Source organism: Canis lupus, chromosome 21 (assembly GCF_003254725.2).
Source record: "Canis lupus dingo isolate Sandy chromosome 21, ASM325472v2, whole genome shotgun sequence".
In the NCBI taxonomy this organism is placed as follows: domain Eukaryota; kingdom Metazoa; phylum Chordata; class Mammalia; order Carnivora; family Canidae; genus Canis; species Canis lupus.
The window spans coordinates 36042389-36063431 of record NC_064263.1 but is presented as its reverse complement, the minus strand read 5'-3'; the positions used below and the strand labels follow the sequence as shown (position 1 = coordinate 36063431).

Below are 21043 nucleotides of genomic sequence, written 5' to 3'. Positions count from 1 at the left end.
TGCACTCCCAGTTAGAACACAAAAAGCAAAAACTAAACCAAAGCTGTAGGAAGCAAGTTTAATTTTCTTTAGCTTCATGTTTCCCAAACTTATTTGAATGTGACACACACACCCCCTACTTAACATCTATTAACATCCTGCAAATGTACTTTAAGACTTGTTTCACTGGTGGCTTCTGACTTGGGAAGTCTGACACTCAGGACTGTCAGGCTTGGTGTGGGGGTTGCTCATGGATGCCTCATGGATGGCTGTGCACGTATTCACAAGTGCACTCATTACTCTAGTAAAGAAGGGAGCATGAGCACATTTTGGAGCTAGCCTGGGTCTATATTCTTCAGGTAAAAGAGAGGAGAAAGCAGTCAAAATTGGGTATTTGCAGATACAGCTTGGTGTTTGCAGATATGATCTCTGTAATTGTCACAGTGAGCAACTCCTACATACTAACTGGTCTTTTGTGGAGACTTGAATCTGCAGATGTTGGGAAGCTGGTGGGTGGATATTGGTCCCTTAGTGGCCAAGTGAGTCTTTCTCCTACACAGCATTTGATTTCAATGCAGTCCTCCTATTCTTAGTATTCTTGAATTTTCCAATAGACCTAAGAGAATGTTGGGGTGGGGGCAGAGATTGCACGCCGTATTAGCAGTGGTGAAGGTTTCAGGACTTATCCCTTTTGAATAGCTAGGATGTTTTATGTACGTAGGGTTCCTGAGGTGGAGCTGCCTTAGATGCAATGGGTCTCAAATTATTTTTGATCAGCCCCTACTTAGGTAGGACAAAACCGCTTGACCTACTGACTCCATCTAGTCTCATTTTCCAGTGGAAAAATAAATTAGTGATAATTTGGGGGAAGTGGATTATGTATACATTTGCTTTAGCACTGGAGGATGGACAATTCATATTTGAACCACAGTGTATACATGTCTTAAGAGTCTGGTTATTGGAAAATTACAGTTCCAGAATACTTTTGATGCAAATAAGCTCCAGTATACTATGTAGGGTTAACCAAGCAACCCACAACAAAATAAACTGATAATGATAAAGCTAAGCTAACAGTAATTCGTAATTAGGAAGTACTGAATGTAGCCATTGCAAGTTGCAACCAACTCAAGGGACCACTGATAATGTGCTGATAGAGAGTCTTCTCCCAGATTTGGGGAATGTCAACTGTGGGCCTGCACATGGGGAATGGGAGTTTTCTGGTAGAACAAATGAGCATTGCTGGGCTTGCAGCAGAATCCACACATTATTTAGTAACCATTACCACTTAGCCGATTACAGATTAGTAGCCATAGTAATATGTACAAATGAAAACTTAAACTGTACACATTCGTCATAATAATATAAAGGAGGCCTTTCAAAAAAAAAATTCAGTACAGGCTGCATGAGTCTGTCTCTGGTAACATACCCCCTACCCCCCCCAACCCACTGGATCTCAGTTTCAACTTTTGAAATCCCAGTCTAGGCAGCATTCCCTCCTTCCCAGGGAGGGCTTTCATTTCCTAGCCCAAGCAGACCAGAGATGTGCATTTGGATTTATAAAGCATTCATAGTCTCACTTGAAAAAGTTTTAATGTCCAGTGTAAATCTCCAAGATATGGTATTAAGCGAAAAAAGTCATCGTGCCTGACAGTATGTATGATACGCTATTTATGTAAAAAAAAAACAAAAAACAAAACAAAGATAGATTTTCTAAGTGTGTTGATGCTTTATATGGCCTGAGAATCTCTGGAATATGCAAAATGCATAAAAATATTTGCCTCTGGGGAGGGTTACCGGCTGCTGGGCGAGGGGAAGGAGGCAGATTTAGGTTTTTTACTAGATATACCCATCATGCTTTTTGAATTTTGTACCATTTATATATGAACTATTTAAAAATATCAATGAATTTACAAGAGAAAAGGCACAATAACAACACAAAACCCCAGTAAGCCCACAGAGACTTGATTCCTGTTTTTTTGTTTGTTTGTTTGTTTTAAAGAGCAGAGGGAGAAGTTTGGTTTATTTATTGTCCTGATGTCTTTCTCCACCTTCAAAACCACCATTGTGTATTAAGCAGGAGATCCTAGAATCTAAAGGAAGACCTCCAGATGAGGGGAGACGACAGACCTGAGGCCCTAGGTTTCTGGAGGCAGAGACCTCGGTCTCGAGACCTGTTGTTTAAAACCTTCCCAGTGTTCTGATGTGTTTCCAGACCATGTAAATGCAAAATGCGGAGAGGGGGGCTCTTATTGAGGCCACTTGCACTTTGTACATTTGCAGCTTGAACGTAAAGAAAAAAGGACGACAAAGGAGACAGAATTCGTACAGCAAAGCATGTTTAAATGAATGCATCCCTCTTATTTCATCCCGCTTTCAGGCTGCTCAAAGAGACAAAGCAATAGTTTATCTTGATTTGCCGTCAGGAATTGAAAGGAGCACAAACAGAAATATTACACGATTTAGTGTTTCCTAATGAAAAACGTAACATTTCGTCAATCACGTAAAAAAGAATTGTATCCTTCTATATAAATTGGCACGAGAGTGCATTGTCCATATACCTTAAAAGCTCATTATGCTGAGTAACAATTGATTTCTTAGAGCAAAATATCCGCAGAAATTGGTGGTGCGTCTAAATTTCATGGGTTCTGAGTTACTGCAATAGATAGAGAGCAGGAAATGTTTGGAAGCTGGAAGGAAATGTTTTGGACAATATGGGAGGACTAGCTGGTGGTAGGGGGTGGCGGCGGTGGGGACAGAAATCAAAATTCCTCAAGCCAGAGGTGGGTTTTGGGCAATGAGCTGAAAGTAGTGACAGAGCAGCACAGACTTGGGGTGGGTATACAGGCTGGTGTCCATCTGACGTGTTTAGGAAAATTCTATATTGAAGATGTAACATCAAAACAAGTTATTTACCCCATGGCCTTGGTCCATTTAAGGGCAGATGTTCAGTACTATCCCTCTGTCTGGGGTCAAGTGCAAAAGTGCTTCCCCATGCTTCCTGCCCTTCTGGTCATTTCCACTTCAGCCCCTTTACTATTCCCACAGAACCCAGCAGCCCGGGACAAGTAGAGCCCCGTATTTCAAAGTTGGGTTCATGGAGAGGAGATACAAGTAACCACAAACCCCACGAGTAATCCCACGCAAGGAGACTGCTCGGCTTGGGTCTAAATGACTTACATTTTTCCTCGCCTGAATTAGCCAGTAATTGCATGTGGGCAGACTTAGCCAGAAATGGTCTAAATGATCAATTAGAAGGCAAAAAGGAGTTCCTTTCTTTAAAGTTCAAGGGTCCCTGTTGAAGAGCCCTACTTCCTAAGCCATGCTCACATGGGCCTGCGCCCAGCTCTCTGGTGCCTGAGTATATTGTACATTTGCCTAACGATAATGAATTGAGTCCTTATTTTGCAGGAAAATATAGGGCACTTCCATTACATGCAATCAAGCAAAAAGGCTGCAGAATGTGCCACTCCATTAATTTTAAACAGAATTCTTCCCAAATGTCACCCTGAAACCAGAGTATGGGGTTATTACAAATCTGAAGGAATTAAGAGTAATTTTCATTTGTACAAAGTAGTTGAGGGACATGACTCCTGCCACACACACAATTAATTGAGTTAAATTGGATTAGCTGATGTCAGTGTGAATCACTAAGCCCTGACACAGCCCGCCTTGTGGTGAGGTGGGGGGGGGGGTGGCTTTTCCATCTCGGAGAGTGCAGGTGCACACCCCACCCCCCAACCATAGAATGTGCAGAGTGTACTGTGATGGGCTAGTTATTAGCAAACATGTTCGAAGAAGGAAAACAGATGCCAGCCTCTGGCGAGTCACTGAACCTCTCTGAGCCTCAGTTTCCTTATCTGTAAAAGGGGATTATATATAATATTTGCTTCAGTGGGAATCATGACTACGTTGGAGCACTTAGCGTGGTGCCCGGCACATAGTTTACGACCATTAAATGGGGACCATTACCTTTATTTTCATCTTCTGAGGGGAGTCTCTTGGGCCTAAACTGGCTCCCAAATCACACTGAGGAAATCTGGACCTGGCACCAGGATGGGCACAACGGCCAGTCAGTCCCCAGGGCCTGGGAGGTGTGAGCAGGCCCACTGAGTTACGGATCCGTCCTTCCTAACTTCAGGCCTGCTATCCTGGGCGGTAGCTGGGCTGGTGGGAGAGCACAGAGCTGGACGCAGGAACTAGCAGGCTCAGGCGGTCGGGGAGTGGCCCGGTGTGCCCCTCACTCCACGTTCCGGTACTTGGTGAACAGGTTGTACAACACTCGCAGTGTGGATTTCAGGTCACAGTTGACAATGTCTGTGTGGAAAACAAAAACACACATTGCTTCAGTGGGGCCACAGAGCCCACGGCAGGTGTCCTTGTCCCCTTCCTTCCACCACCCACCTCCTGTGCCCAGCGTGGTCCTGCGGTGGACGTCCCGCCGCCTCACCCCCTGGATATCACCTGCTGCTCCTGAAGAGCTCCCAGTCTGGCTGGGAGAGAAAAGCACCCCCCACGAGACAGCCACGGGCAGGTGGGTGGTGAAAGATGGGCGGTGTGTACAGCGAGAATCTGGAGCAGGGGCGGCAAGGGGCAGAGGTGCTGGGCGAGGGGGTCTCGCCTCTCGTGGAAATGAAGCAGACCCTGGAGCATGTGGGCTTTGCTCTGGAAACATCTCGGGTGAGGGGCCCCTGCCCCATTTCCTGAGTGTTGCTTATCCCTGGGGCTCCTTTGCCTTCAGCTTCCTCCATCAGGAGGAGCCAGCCAGGAGTTGTGTGGAGGGCCAGGGGCACAGAAGCCCACCGGGCAGACAGTACTCGGTAAGCAGGTGCCATCGGGGGACAGACAGCTTCCACTGGAGGGTGGAGCAAGGCAGCTGAGGCTGGGAGTTTGTGTTTTCAGGAAAACTCTGGCATGGGTTCCCAAACTTTTATACAACCATCTCCTCCCTCCTTCCCTTCTATTTACTGGTCACCTTCATTCTCTGCTTGCCCCTCGAGGCCTTGGAAGCTCCTCTGCCCTGCGAGGCCCCTTCCTTGCCCATGTCCCCTCCACCCCTGGCCTGCACTCACTCCCTTGGAGAGCTGTCCTCTGAAGAACCAGAGTAAAGTGGACACAAAGAATTCTCCCTACTATCTAGGAGTGCACATTTAAGTAAAAAATTGGGAAAAGCAAAAAAACCAAAACAGAAAAACCCAAAAAAGAAAAGGCAAGAGCTCAATGACTATGAAAGTTGGGACAGTGGTAACATTTAGGGAAAAGGCTGAGGATTCTGTGGCTGGAAGGAGCACCTGGGAGCTGGGTAGTGGGGACATGGTGGCTTGTGGGATATTATTTCCTGGACCTGCACGTTTATGTCTTATGGACCTCTCTGTATATGTGGTGTTTTGCACAGTTAAGACTGATCTTTAAAAACCTGACTGTGTAGAAGGTCAGATGAAATAAATGATGGAAGAGGAAATAAAAAGTACTCTGGGATTCAAAGCCGGGAAGGAAGGGATTGGGGAAGACATCCGAGCTCTAGCCACGCCTGGGTCAATAGGAACAGGGTCTCTTGGAGAGCAGGCAAAGCGGGAGGCCAGTGGCTCCGATGGACTGGGTTGTGGCCTGCAGGTCTTAGCCTGGGGACCCTCGCAGCTGTGGCTGTCACAGCCAGCATGCTCAGGCCCCAGGGTCCAGGGCTCCTGCGACCCCCTCTCGACCTCATCCCAGCTGGGCTCAGACCCTGCTCCAAGCTCTCCCGCTGATGGACGTGCTGATGGCCTTCCTGGGAGCACTCGGGAGGCCTGGAGCTCAGTTTCCCTTTCTGCCCCCATGTCGGTTGGATTCAGGCACATATCGGGCCTCTGCTGACATAAGGCCCTCTCCAGCTACTCCACCCTGCCCATCCAAGGCACCCTCTGCCAGGTGGAGGCCTATGGCCTGTGGGCTGATTCCTGCTTTTCCTGACTGCTTGCTGTTGAGTGGTTCTTAAGTTCCACTCAAGTCAAACATTAAGAAGTCAGAGAAGGAATTGGAAAGGAGAGACGGACAGAGGAGCTCAGCAAGGGAGTGAGCATGACAGGGGTGGTAGGGTGGTGCTGGGACCACTGCCACAAGCTCCTAACTGGGCTCCTTAAAGCCTCCTGCCCTCTCTAATCTATGCGACCCACTGTAGGTAGTCTGTTCAGTCTCTGGGTATGGTTGTGCAGGATGTACACTGCACAACTTCAGGGTGTGTTGTTCATATTTCCAGGGCATCGTTACCATAGGTGCAACGTAAATGGTGCCCCTTGATGTTGTGCAGCTCACAACTTGTATGGACTATGTATCCAACCATTTCACTTAAGCTAGGGTCCTAAATCGTGACTCGGCAAGAGATGATGTGAACCCGGCCCACCTTCCCAGTCTCACTTCAGGCCACACTTCCCCTCATTCACTCTGCACAGGTCATGTGGACTTCCTTTTACTCCCTGGCAATGGCTGCACTTCTCCATCATCTTGGCCTCTGCACACGCCGTGTACCTAGATTACCTTCCCCGGATAGTTGACTCCTCATCTTTCTGCAGACCTCAGCTCAAAGTACCATCACCGTAGGGAAACCTTCCTGACACCTGGCCTGGGTGAGGGTACCTTGCTTTAGGGTCTCAAAGCACCCATGCTCCCCTTCAAGGCACTCACTCCGGTCCTAAATCAGTCATTCGTGTGCTCATTTGACCCGGTCTGCCTCTTCCCTGGACTGTGTGTGCCTTGATCACAGACAGGCAGTCTTGCACGCTCCAGCACCTGGCCTAGTACCTGGCATGCACAGACCTCAAAGCGTATGAACAGACAGATGAATAAATGATTGCCCAGGGTCACGTGAGCCAAGGAAGGAAATTCATGGAAGAGAAGATAGCCAATAGGGCTACGTGCTCCCAAGTGGGTAAAGAGCTCCCGGGCACATGGCTCCAACTGGGGACTCAGGGAGGGAGCAGAGCCAGGTGCAGGGGGAGGTATTACTCACAACATGGGCAGACAGGCAATGGAGGCAGTGGGCCTGGCCACCAAGGGGGAACTTGGGGTAGGGCATACTCATGGAAGACAGACAGGGATGGAGGCAGGAGGACTTGTTTTCCCCTTTTAAGGACAGGTGAGTTCTGAGGTTTCTGGAGAAGGAAAATGTTCACTATGGGAGAAGGTCTCAAGCTGATGATTTAATTTTAAGGCCCGCTAGGGCTTGAAGCCCATCTTCATGATAGTTGTGTAACCCAGTTAAGTCATTTAACTTGTCTGAATCGGTTTCCTCACTGGTAAAATTGGGTTTTATGAAAAAAAATCTAGAACACATGAAGGGCTCCCTAAATGGTAGTTCCCTTCCCCTTTGCCGTCTTTGCCTGTTAACAGAGCTGTTGTGTACAGCTGTGCAGCCCGTGTACTGCACAACTCCAGGGGGAGCCTTTCATAGAGACTAGGCCCTGCTCCCTAAGAAACCGGAGTCCCTTAATCCTATAGGCCATCACTGCCAGGTGAAGGGGTAGGGGGTGAATACAGCCAGGGACACTGCGTATTGTCTGTTCTCATCAAGGAAGCCAACTGCCACACAGTTCCCAGCAGTGGATGGGCTGTGTCAGCCAGGAGAGGGGCTCTGGATTCCTGGGAATGAACTGTGACTCCATGCTATATAAACAGAGGCTCTGGAGAGTCCTGGCCTAATAAACTGTGTGATCAGTACCTCAGTACTGCTCTGATGGCCTCTGCATGCTGGCCCAGGGTCTCTCCCCGGGAGCAGTCTGGTCGGTGGGGCTCCTGGTTAGAAACAACCAGAGCAGAGCCTGGCTGGCTGGCTGCCGCCAGGGGACACAGAAATCAGACCCAAGGCTACTCCAGGGAGAAAACAGCCTCTGGGCAAAGGGAAAAGGCTCAGTGTGTGCTCCTCTCGCCTGGTGGCATTAGTGACTCTTCTTAGATGACCATCCACAACGGGTTCATGGTCCTCTAAAAGATGCCGAAGTCAAAGGAAGGGAAGGGGAGCTCTCTTTACAGTGGCAACTCCATCTTTACCCAGAGGGACAGGGCCCTGTATGGTCGTGCCCTCCATGGCCCTGTTTGTGCCAGCAGTGTCCCTCATCCCAGTCTGGGACAGTTGCTGAGGCTCCTTCTCTGAGCTTCCCCACTGGGTCCCCAAATCTCTTGACCAAGGTGAGAAGACACCTGGTAGCTCAGTGCCACCAGGTGGTGGGGGGTGGAATAATTTGGGCAGTCACAGGCTGGCTACTCTACTCGAGTGGGGTGAATCCAGCCTCCAGCCCCATCCTGATGGATCTAGTGGATCCTCAGTCTCTGCCTCCCTTACCTTTCTGCTCCCCATTCCCCACCGGGATAGGCCCCATGCTCTGCAGATGGGTCATGTTGGTGTTGGCCTGCTACCCTATCTGCTGATCTTGCTATTTTCTGTATATATATATATATATTTTTTTTTTTTAATGTAAAGGTGACAAACATCCAGAAAAGTTCATGTAACATATATGTGCAGTTTTAAATGCTTGAAAGAGTGCCTCCACCACCCACGACAGAAGCAAAACATTGTTAATACGGTCACAAACCTCTCTCACCTGGCAAAGGTAACCGCTATCTAGACTTTTATGGTGACTATTTCCTCCTCCTCCTTCATAATTCCACCAGCAATGTATGTACCATTAAATAGCAGAGTTTAGCTTTGCCTGTTTTCATGCTTTATGTCAATGGAATTGTGCTACATGTCGTCTTTTGCGATTTTTTTCTTACGTTTATAGGATTCATCTGGGTGGTGTGAGCTGTTCATTTTTGTAAACCATTCTGAGGTGTTATTGGTTTTATTGAGATAGAACTATAATGATCTGTAATTAGGCTATTGTGGATATTCTGGGCCTAGTTTCCTGGTGTACGGACATGCCTACCTAGGAGTGGGGTTACTGTGTCAGGTGGTGTATTAGTTTCCTATTGTTGCTGTTAACAAATTATCACAGGTTTGGTGACTACAAAAGAACCCCAACATGTTATCTTATAATTCTAAAGGTCACAGTCCAAAAATAGGCTGCACTAGGATAAAATCAAGGCATCTGCAGGGCTGCAATGTCTCCTGGAGACTCCTGCGACATCAGTTTTCTTGCTTTTTCTAGCTTCTAGGGGCTAGCTTCCAGAAGCCTGCATTCTTTGGCTTGTAACCCCTTCTACCCGCAAAGCCAGCAATGGCTGTTTGAGTCTTTCTTATGCTGCATCACGCTGACGCTGAGCCTTCTGTTTCCCTTGTGATTATTCCGGAACTATTCAGATGCCCCAAGATCCTCAATCACATCTGCAGAGTCCTTTTGCCATATAAGGTAGCATATGATCAGGTCCTGGGGTATTAGGGTGTGAGCATTTTGGGGGCCATCAGTCTGCCTACCATATAAGGTACCGCAAATCTTCAACCGTATTACATAAAGACAAGCTATTGTTCAACAGTGGTTCTATTTCTGTTCACACCAGCCGTTTCTGTTGCTCCATGTCCTTGCTAACACTTGATATTGTCAGGTTTAAATTTGTGCCACTATCTGGTCTGCACAGTCTCTCCTTAGGGAAGGGGAAGAGAAATGGAGCTATTTTCTGTATTTCCAGCCACTACCCAAGTCCTTTCCAGAATGAATCGATCACTTGGACCTCAGCGGCTGTCACCTGTCTGGATTTTTTTTTAGCATTGCTTGAAGTCTGGCCCCAACTTTTCGACTCTTTAAATTGTAGATATCCCATCAGCCTGCTGGCTGACCTACAGGCTTCATTCCTGGCGAGTACTAGGTTATCTTCTGAGTCCCCACTTGGCTAGAATGTCAGAGTCTTGACCATATCCAGCGAAGAGTCTACTTGAATAATAACAGGGTAGGTGTGTGCAATGGAAGACAGGAGGTATGATGTCCTAAATAAAAAGCCACCAGCTTTATGCCAATATTTCAACTGCTTCATTGGCCGTGAGCTTGGTGCTAATGCTTGGGCTACAAGAAGTTATTGAAGCCTGGGCACCAAAAGTCATCTGGGATGCACACCCAGTTCCCAGGAGATTTCAAGGTGCGACGGAACTTTGAATGTCAAACAGCACGGCAGACAATGCACTTTCCTGACCCTAAAAACATTTGCCATGAAAAATAAAATGCCTCCACCACAACCAATTTGATTTTGAAACACCCTCAAAGAACTACCCACATTGGCACCTTCTGTAAAGTCTGCAGCATTTACTACCGAACCTCACTTTCCAGGTAGAGGCACGGGGGCAGAGGGAACGCTGGGGTATACACCTCTCCCCAAGTACAACTTCACAAAATGCCATTTCAATTCTTTACGCACTGGAAATTTTCAGCATGGGCATGATGCCCAGCGTAAGAACAAATAAAACAGATGTGTTTTTCCATTGCATGGGTCAGGAAGTTTCATATTAAGCAGTTCAGTCAGTTAATTGTACAAGAAATGTCCTCTAAATGCTGAAATATCCCTATCGGTTAATTGATACTGGGAAAACTCTCTGTTCTAAGGGAAATGAATGCCTGAAAATGGACGTAGCGGGGGAGTACTTCTGATTCATGACCAGGAAGTTTCCTATTAAATGGTTCACGGAACCAATGGAACACGGAAACAGAAACCTTGGCCAGAACTCTCCTGCAGTCTCTTACTCTGAAGCGGGATGCTTGTCATCCGGCCACAGGGCATTAGGATGGCCAGAGTGACCTTGGCCTGAGAGGGCCCCTAGAGGGACACCAACCTTGCTAGGGGCCCTCTGGCGATGGCAGCCTTGGCAGTGACCAGGCGCCTGGTGACAGAATAAAGGATTGGCTCTTGTTGGCCAGAGCTGAGGTAGCAAGGTCTGTGACGAGGCCCGACCCGGGGAGCCAGCCCGTATCTGCACAGTCCACCCCTTCTCTCTGGTTATCCTGCTTTCCCCTCCGGCTTCAAGTAAAGGCAGGCCCACAAGATACTGTCCTCCACCCTTTACTCTTCCCTGCATGCTCTCGTGTTGTTGGGTTTCCACTAAGCGGGAGGCTTCCAATTACATAACCCCGGCCCTGATCTTTTCCCCGAACTCCGGTTCTGCTTGGTCAATGCCTTAGGTTTCCAAGGCTGACATCCTTATGTCCCCTGCCAAGCTGGCTTTTCTTCCTGGGTTCCCCAACGCCGCTGATGGTGCCCTGCTGCTAAATATCTGTTTTTCACGCTGCCTTGCAAATGATCTCTCTGGAACAGAGCTCTGATCACATCATTGGGCTGCTTAAGAACCTTCCATGTCGGGTGCCTGCGTGGCTCAGTTGGTTAAGCGTCTGCCTTCAGCTCAGGTCATGATCCCAGGGCCCTGGGATGGAGCCCTTCGTCAAGCTCCCTGCTCAGCAGGGAACCTGTTTCTCCCTCTCCCCCGCTTCTACCCCCTGCTCATGCACGCGTGCTCTCTCTCTCTCAAATAAATAAAAACATAAGAGAAAAAAAAAAAACCTCCCATGTCTCCCACTGCCTACAGAATAAGGTCTGTACTTTCTGCCTTGGCATCAAGTCCCTCCAGGACCTAAACCAGCTCGCTTCAGCCTCACCAACCATTATTCAATTCGTACTCTTACTATTCCAGCCCAATAGGTAATTATTTACATTCATTATCAGGTGCCAGGTGCTCTGCATCAGACATCATCCCATTGCATCCTGCCAGGTGCATGTCTCTAGGAGTTCCATCTGTACAGACCTAAAAAGGAGGCTCAGAGATGGTAGGTAAGTTGCCCAGGGCCACACAGCTGTTAGGGTGGGGCCCAGATCCAGGGCTGTCAGGAGCTAAGCTACAGGCTCTGCTGTCTCACAAACAGAGCTTCTCCCCATTCTCCAGACGGGACTTTTGCTTATGCTGTCCTCCTATCTGGGGTGCTGCTGCCTCTGTCCCCATCTCCAGATATAAAAGCCCTATCTACTCTTCCCGGCTGAGCCCCGCTGCCACCATCTCCACCAAACCGTCTCTACCCAGATGGATGTGATATCACATCTCGCTCTCTTAGCTCTACCTCTTTCATGGCAGTTGTCATTCTGTTGTGGTTACTCAGGTATATCTTTTCTCTCCCCTGAGGGCTGCAAGTGCGTTGAGGTCAGGAACAGCCCACCCCTCTTGGCATATCACCATCTACGGGGTCTTGTGCCCCTAGACAGCATGCACCCCCCTCCTGATGTGGAGGTATGGGTGGAGGAACAGGCACAGCAATGGGGAGGGAACACACCCAATCCTTACTTGTCCGCTTTCCTTTAAACAATTAGGAAAGTGCAAGCAAAAAGGCCCACGAATGGAAAACAGAAAATTATCTGCAACACAGTGTTGACTCACCAGTGCTGATAAAATGGAATATTTCAGTTGGTAAGTCAATAAATGTCCGTACCAAGAAGACTCCCGGGAGAGATGTGCCTCCCATATGCACAAATGCACACAGCTCCAAGTGTGAGCAGGGAAGGGCTGCTTGAGCAGTCTGGTCCTTCTGCATTTTTATTCAGCCCTACATTTGCAGTATGAACCCAACAAATCAGGCCTCCTCTTCGGGCAGAGTTGGAGTGAGCAAAGAATAGGAAAGGCAACTATGCTCAGAGCAGAGCTGCTGGTGGGGACCCCTGGACCCACCCCTGCCTGGCCAGGACGCAGTTATTTGACAGGTCAGCATCCTGTCCAGGGACAGAAGAACCTGGAAATTAGGCACAGGGCAGTTCCTGTGGCACCTTGGCTCCGCCCTCCTCTGCAATCCTGTGCATGGGATCTTTATTTGTAGTTCACAAAGGACCTCCAGGACTGAGCAGTATGCTCCGTCCCACCTCCGCCTACAAATGGCAAAGACGATTTCAGAGAAGAAACCCTTCCCCTGATGTCAAACATGAGGCTTGCCCTGTGCCCTAAAGACCTGTGCAGGGGAAGGGTTTCTGAGTCTTAAACCCAGGGAAGAGCAAAGTACCTTCTGGCCGTGGTTTTGGCTTTTCCAATCCCCCATCTTGCATGAGCTCGAAGGCGAAGGAGACGTTCAAGACCTGGAAAGAGAAACGCAGTGCCTGGGTCATGGTGCACGGACTCCTGGACCCTGGGAAGCGAAGGAGTCGACACGACAGCCAGAAGGGCAGAGGCCGGGTAAAAACGAGGCCTGAATTTGGAGGAGAAAAGAAGCTACCAAGATGCGCAGGCCGTGTGGAGCTGGCCGGGCCCAGCTGGCTGTTGGTGAAAGGTCCCCGGAGCAGTTCAAGATCATCCTCCTGTCCTACTGTGTTCCCGTGTCAACTGCCAGGACTTTAAACTTTGAGATAGGATCAGATGACAAGACCTGTTCAAGAGGCAGAGTGGTTTCTGCTTTGGACCAAATGTCCCTTGTCTGGCGGGCAGGCGGTGGCAGTCCGGGAGCCACATCGGAACTCGGCTGAGCGTGAGCCTCCGGCCTGGCCAGCCTTGCGGCCACCTTGCCCGTCAGGTCTTGGGGGGAGAGGAGGCTGGGCCGTGCACCCCGCAGGAGCTAGGGCGCCGGGCCAGACAGCAAGGGAAGGGAGAGCCGTTGAGGGTGCTCGGGGGTCTGCAGGGCCCAGCTCAGCTGTTGGTCAGAACCCAAGGCTCTGGGCAGACGGGAAGCCACTGCCTTTTCCCTGCATGGCCCCAGCAGGGTGTGGGCGGACGACAGTGGGCCATGCGGCCCGAGGCCTCCCGTAATGTCCCCTCCCCTTACCTTCTGTTCAAAGCTGTCCTGGGGTCAGGAAGAAGCTGTGCAGGGGCACGAAGTAGCCCTCCAGGAGCCCCATGAGCAGCACCAGGTACACCCCATCTGCAAACTGGAGGGACAAGGCCAGGTGAAGGCGCTGGGCCCTAGAGCCCCCCAGGCAAGCCCTACCCTGGGGCTCATCAGTTGCCATGTCAGCTCCTGGAAGGCTGCCCCCCAGGCGGGCTGCTGGCAGGGGGTGAGGGGTGGTAGCCTCGGGCAGGAAGCTCTGCTTTGCAAGCAGCCCCCGCCCCCCCCCCTCCCCGCCCCGCATCCAGCTGGCCCAGCACAGGAGCCGCAGCCCATGTCCTGGTTTGGGCTGATCCAGTGTGTACTGCACGCTGACCCTGCGCCCATCCCTGACCCGGCAAGGGGACCACAGAGATAGGTCAGGTGCGGCCTCTGCCCTTGAGGAGCTCGGGTCTAGCAGGGAGACAGATGCGGAGGAAAGGCAGCAGCCACTCTGATGGACAGAAGCACATTGGCCTGTGTGACATTGACAGAAGCCCCCTATTCCCGCTGAGGACAATAGGGAAGGCTTCTGGAGGTGGCACTGCCTGGAGGCCCGAGGGAGGAGCAGGAGTAGCTGGCAGGGGAGAGGGTGCGAGGGAGGAGGGAGAGGGGATCCAAGGCCCACGCCAGGGTGACTTCTGTTTCATGAACAGAGAAAGAAGTCTAGTGTCCTACGGGCCTGGGCATTCTCCTTCCTCACCTCTCACCGTATTGCTGTTTGGGAGGCAGCAGCGTGGCTGTTGCAAACGTGGGCTCTGCAGCTAGGCCTCCGGCTGTCCTGCTTATTAGCTGTGTGACTTGAGGAAGTTACATAAATTCTCTGTGCCTCATTTTTCTCATCCATGAAGTGGGATGATGATGGTACAGTACCTACTCTATGGGGTTATCTGAGGATAAACCGATTAATGTATGTAGAGTGCCTACATCACTGTCCGGCATGTAGGCCGCACTTACTAAATGTTAACGATTGCGATTACTATCTGTGAGGACGGCAAAGCAGTCAGGATATGACTTGCTGGCTCTTGCTGACAAAGAACAACTGTGTGCTGAGCGTCACAGCCAGAGGCTTAGAGCCTGGTGGCTTCCATCAAGGACAGTTGGGAACCTGGTCTGAAGAGCAGTAGACTCCTGGGTTAAGTGGGAGGTGCAGGTGTTCTGCTGACGGGAGGACAAGGAGAATGTGTATTGGGCTTTGTGAAGGCAGTGAGGGCCTGTGGGATGGGGGACGTTTGGGCTGAGTAGGTGTTCCATGGATGGAGAACAAAGACCTAGAGGTCAGATGCATACCTCAAATTAGAGAACCTTTTATTTATTTTTAAAAATATTTTATTTATTTATTCATGAGAAACACAGAGAAAGGCAGAGACAGAGGCAGAGGGAGAAGCAGGCTCCCCGTGGGGAACCTGATGTGGGACTCAATCCCAGGACCCTGGGATCTCGCCCTGAGCCAAAGGCAGATGCTCAATCACTGAGCCACCCAGGCGTCCCTAGAGAACTTCTTAAAGGAGGTGGAGCCCCCCCACATCTTTATGGGCAAAAGCCCCAGGTGCTAAGGAGCTTTCAAGAGGTCAACGTTCTTAGAATCATCTCAAGAAACTTAAAACTAGACAGATTTGCCTGGAATGTAGGCTGGACCCAGTCTGAGCTCTGCTGGGTAACCAGCCTGTGACTCAGCCTTCATGATGGATGTACTGGCTGGTCTTGGACTTGACCTAGGAGCAGCTTCCATCCAGCTGGCCTTCAATTCCAGTGGGGGAGGGCCCAAGCCTGACTCATCCCAGGCTATACCAGGGCAGATATTAGAAGAACAGACCCCGGCATCTGTGTCAGAATCAAGGCCCTCCCACGGAGTGAGTTAACTTCTGGGCCTCTCTTTAGTGGTGGCTGGACTGAGAATAAAAGAACCCAATCTGTCTACTCAGGGGAAGACCTTGAGTTAGGGTCAGGGTTAACTCAGAAAACTCTGAGAGCTACTGACCTAGACTGTCCTACCCCTTTCTGATGGCTCTGATGACTTGGGTGGTTGATCCACAGACAGACCCCTGGCAGAGGCTCCTCTCCTAACACACCTTACCCATGAAAACTGAAGTGGGAATTTCAGAAATCATTCTAGCATTCTCAAGGGCTTATCACTTTTCCAGAGGGTTCCTTGTTTTCCAAAAGAGTAACTAAAGCTCATTTTATAGAGTGCAGACACAAGACACAGGCAGAGCTCAGTGACAGATCTGGGAATTGCCTTAAACATAACACGAGGTGCCCACATCCTCAAAACCATACTTGGGTTTATCACAGGGGCACCTGGGTAGCTCAGTTGGTTAAGCGTCTGCCTTTGACTTAGGTCATGATCCCAGGGTCCTGAGATCGAGCCCCACATCGGGCTCCCTTTTTAGTGGGAGAGTCTGCTTCTCTCTCTCCTTCTGCCCCACCGCCCACTTATATGTGTGCGCACGCTTTCTTTCACTCACTCTCTTTCTCAAGTCTTAAAAAAAGTTCATCACAGATGAAAGGGGTTGGGAAATGGTACAGTAGACAGTCTTAAAGTATCTCCTGATAATAATTAATTATAAGGGAGGAGGAAGCTTTACAGTAGCGAAAGCTGGTGGAGACTAACCAAGTGACTACAGCTACTGTCACCAGTAATGTACGGCCTAATGGACAGAGTGCGTGAGAAGAGCACAGTGTTACTGGAGTGGAACTGTCCCTGAAAATGCATAATCTGAATCTAATCACGAGGGGAAAAGAAAGAGATATCCTATGCACCTAATGGCCTGTACTCTTCAAAAACATCAATGTCATGCAACAGATGGCTGGGGATTTGTTCTATATTAAAAAAAGACTAAAGAGAAATGACCATTAAAAGCTTGAATGGGTGGCGGACACTGAAGGGGGCACTTGACGGGATGAGCACTGGGTGTTATTCTGTATGTTGGCAAATTGAACACCAATAAAAAATAAATTTATTATTAAAAAAATAATAAAAAATAAAAGCAGCCTGAGTATATTAAGACAACTACATTCTTTGACTCAGATGATATTGTCAAAAGTAGTCAAATATCAGCAACTTTATGTGGTTCAACCTAAATAGATCAACATCCTGATGTTGCAATTGCTTGAATCTGATAATTGCAATGTGATTATTTAAGACGATACTTGTTCTTAGAGATGTATCCTGAAGCATTGGGGGTGGGGTGGGGAGGGAGAGAAAGAAACTCTGCTAACTCTGTTAGCATTTAGCTAACAATGCTAACAAATGGTGTATGTAGGTGAAGAGTATATGGATATTCATGAGAATATTCTTGCAACTTTTCAAAATAAAAAATTAGAAAAAAGTCAACATTTCATGCAGTTCACCCCTCTGAGAAGAACAGAAATCCCCGTCCCTCCTGGGAAAGCTTCAGCATCAGTATGGAAAGCCATCTTGGCGGTGCAGGGATGGGGCCCTTAGAACCATGGCTGCACTTAGGGCTTGTTACCCACCTGGGTTTCCAGTTCTGTGACCTCCAGGTTCAGTTTATTCAGATGCTTGTTCACAAAAGTGATGAGTGTCTAAAAGAGAAGCACAAGCCAGGCATGAAGATGGAGACCCTTGCCACTGTCAGACCCTGGAGGCACCTCTGTGACTCCACTGTGAGGACAAGGACCAGTGTGATAACAGTGTGGGACAAGGCCTAGCTAAGGGTGCCAGCCAGGGATCGCTCCTGAGCTGAGTGAGAACGAGCAGCCTACGAGGCTCTTCTGCAAAGCTCCTTGAGTTCGCGGGAGAGGACTGCCCCCATGTTGGTGGTCCCATGCACTGTGTGGTTCAAATAGCCAGTTTCAGGGCTGTGAAAGGGGCAGGAAGTCCCAAAAGAGCAAAATGCTAGGTGCAGTGTCCTATCCCAGGGCAGAGGGGCCAGAGAAGAAATGTCCTCATAGGATCCCTTCTTCTAGACCGTCTGGGGCAGGTGCCTGTGTCTGGAGAGGAGGGAGGTCTGAGGGAGGAGGCCTGGTTGGCCCATGGTGCAGTGTGGGTGGGAAGACAAGGTGCTTACAGCCTCAGAACCCCCAGGAGACACTGTCATCCTGATGGGAGAAGAAGGGAGGAGATAAGGCATCCAGTAGGAACAAGACTGTAAAGTGTGCATCAGGCAGGAAAGCCCCGAGCGCAGAGAGCCGGTGAGGACATCAGTTTCAGGAAGCTTGCAAGCTACTGGAGTGGGGTCTAATGTTTGGCTGCATCTCCTTCCCCTCCCTCCCAGGCACCTCTTGCTCACCTTTTTCACTACATTGAGTTTGTCTGGTGCGTGGTCAAACAAGGTGTCAAAGGCATCACGTTCTGGAAAAACAGAAAAATGTAAAGTGGAGCAAAGACCTGCTTCCTGGTGAGAAAGCCCAGCCAAGGTAGCCGCTCCTGGAATACCTCAGTGCATGAAACAATACTGGGAACTCTGGAAGCTGGGTTTGGGGCAGGGATTCGGGATTGATTCTCAGCTTAGAGGATTTTTGTTTCTCTCCCCCCCCCCGCCCCCCCCCCCCCCACTTTCTAGGTCAACCCTCTTTAGGGCTGAGGTTGAGGGGCCCTGGCAGGCAGTCTGACTTGTGAGTGGTCATTTCTCTTCAGTATTTATATCCATTACATCATGATTTAGTCATAGATCTAAAGTGTTTCCGAAACTTTTTGGAGGCAGAAAGTTATCCAAATACCAAATCACTTCACCCCCTAATTTTCCAAACCAGGATAGCCACGCCGAACATCATGGTAGCGTGCACGGCCGATTGGATGGGAAGCCTGGGAGCCCCACGACAGAATGTGTGCTCTTCCTCTTGAGTGACCTAGTCACTTCAACCCTTGTGCCTCAGTTGCTGCTTCTGTAAAATGCCATCTGAAGGTAAACCTCCCCCAGGCGTGCTATGAGGATGAAAGAAAAGAATGTATGTGCCTGTGTGCTGTAAACTTTGAAGTGTCTGCCGATCTGAGTTTATTAGCGTTACTGGGGTATCTCACACGTTATCCACAGTAAACACGGGATCGTAGAAAGAGGCAAAGCCATGCCCCCTGCTTTCCTTGCTGGAGCCCCCAGGCTCTCTGAACTCAGAGTAAAATAGTGCATAGAATTTGGAGGCAGGAAATGAGAAGAATGTCCAGGAGGGGCCTGGGGATGGGAAGTCTGGTGGTCCTAGGGCCTGCCTTTTCCTGCTCTTGCACCGATGAGTAAATCTGGGACTGCCAGAGGGGTGACTGAGGTCTCAAACATTCACAGACTGTATAAACAAACGCAAAGTTCTGGGAAATGGGAGCGGGTATGACGTGTGATAAGGAAAGAGGGACAAGACGGCTTCTAGAAGGCTGGACTGAGGGGGAGAGTGGACTGTCCTGAGTGTGTACGTGCACCTCTCTACTTCCACAGCACGCTTAGAACATGCCTGCCCTGCCGAGGCCCAGGGCCCCTCTGGAGCCTGGCAGGGTCCACGGTCCAGGTGCTTATGAAGAAGACTGTGCCACTGTGGCTGGTTTTCCTCTCCCCCCACCAGTAAGCAGACCCTCCCTCCTAAGTGGCCCCGTCACCAGGCTGGTGCAGACACACACGCAGGAAGCAGGCTGAGTGCCTGTTCTTCCCAGCTGCTGTAGAATTAACTAGGCCCCCGTGGCAGCCACCAGCACCAGAGGATAATCTTATGCAACTCACCATGCCTTCCGGAAAGAGCCCTGCAGGAGAAAGAGAAAGAAAACAGAATGAGTCTTCTCTGTCTGCCCTTCACTGAAGAGCCTGCAAAGCTCCCTTCCTTGGCATTTTGTTCTGCACGAGGTCTCCAATTGTCAGTAGCCTTTGCCCCAGTACCACCTGTTTTTTCCCTCTGCTACACAGATATGCTGGTGTTTGCACAAAGCCTCGTATGAGTGATATTTGAAGGACTATTTGTTGCTTCAAGTAAAATCCCACTGTTGCTTATAGTTGGGAAGGAATGTCGGACTCGGGGTTTCAACACTCCCACCCATCGCGCTGCCCAGAGTGTTGTGGGCACCTGCCTGGGGACATCAACTTCGTCTTTGTCCCGTTCGTTCTGTGATTCCCACCAGACTGCACCTGCCATTGACTCCAAATCAGTTTTTCAAAGAGGGCAGGAATTGGAACCATACTCATAGCAGGGAAGCAGCAAACCACTAACAGGATGAGCATTAGAACAGACGACGTAGATTTACATCTCACAGAGCCACTTGCTTGCTGTGTGACCTTGGGCAAGCTATGGAACCTCTCTGGGCCCCAGCTCTCTTATCTCTATAAAACAAGGATGGTAATGGTAAATAGCTCAGTAGATGTTGTATTACATGATTTAATAGGTAGAAAGGTTTTAGCATAATTCCTAGTATATAGTAAGTGCTTGATACACTTGTTCTCAATGTGTTTTTGGTTCCTATCCTATTGATTTCTTCTAACTGTACGTCTATCACCTATTAAATGATGACTTGGGGGTAGTGTAATGGAAAGAACAGTGAACTTGGAGTTAACTGCTGGATAGACCAAGGATAGCTGCTTCTCCATCTTTGGGATGTGGGGTCTTAGGAGGTGTAGGCGTTGCTTTGTGTATGTATTGTGAGCGTCAACAAGTGTGAAAGTGCCTCATAAACTGTTGTGTGCTGCCATTGTTGGAGCTCACCTCCACCTTCGTGTCTGTGTGGGAGGGTGGCAGGGGGAAACCACAGGGAGCATGGTAAGCAGCTGGGCGTGATTACTCTGTACAACCCAAGTTCATGTTGGGTCAAGGGAGGTCAAGGGAGGGGGGTCAAGCGGGGGTCAAGGGAGGCTGCCGGGCAGGCCGGGGCCAAGGGAGCTTTCCTCCCACCCCACACAGGACCCAGGCCAGGGATTGGTGTGCCTTGTGTATCAGCTGCCCTCTTGGCTGCCAAGACCGGCTCCCAGAGTGATGTGGGGGCTGCCCAATGGGTTCTTCGCGGGCCAGACACTGGGCCTCTTGGGAAGGGCTCCTGCCCATCTGTGCCCAACCCTGGGCCTAATGAAGACACAAGCATGGTGTGGTCCAGACAGGCAGCACCTGGGACCGCCCTCAGCCACCACTGGGGAAGCAAGGTGCCTCCTTGCTTGGAAGGCATGGGTCGGCTGTGATGGTGGAAAGACAGCCCTTCAGGGCCCCGCTGTTACCACAGTGAATCCTCACCACCTCTCTGGTTAGGAAAACACTCCCCAGTTCTGAGATACAGAAACCCAAGGTCTGGGCAAGTGGCACAGCCTGGATTTGGCCTCTGAAGTCAGGCTGGCTGACAGCTCCCTGCTCTTTCCACTTTGCTCTTGTTCAAGGGAACATAGAGGAAAGTTGGGGCAGCAGGGGATGCTGAACACGTACTC

At 49.8% G+C, this 21043-nt stretch overlaps 1 protein-coding gene across 1 annotated transcript in view; it reads right to left on the bottom strand.

Moving 5' to 3' along the window:
- Positions 1-2298: 2298 nt before the first annotated feature.
- PARVA (parvin alpha) overlaps positions 2299-21043 on the bottom strand; it is a 166080-nt gene continuing 147335 nt past the window's right edge. Inside the window, 7 exon segments of the mRNA XM_025459516.3 lie at positions 2299-4293; positions 12906-12978; positions 13659-13676; positions 13678-13761; positions 17178-17246; positions 17954-18015; positions 19367-19386. Of these exon segments, the coding sequence (XP_025315301.1) occupies positions 4217-4293; positions 12906-12978; positions 13659-13676; positions 13678-13761; positions 17178-17246; positions 17954-18015; positions 19367-19386 (403 nt within the window). The 3' untranslated portion in view covers positions 2299-4216.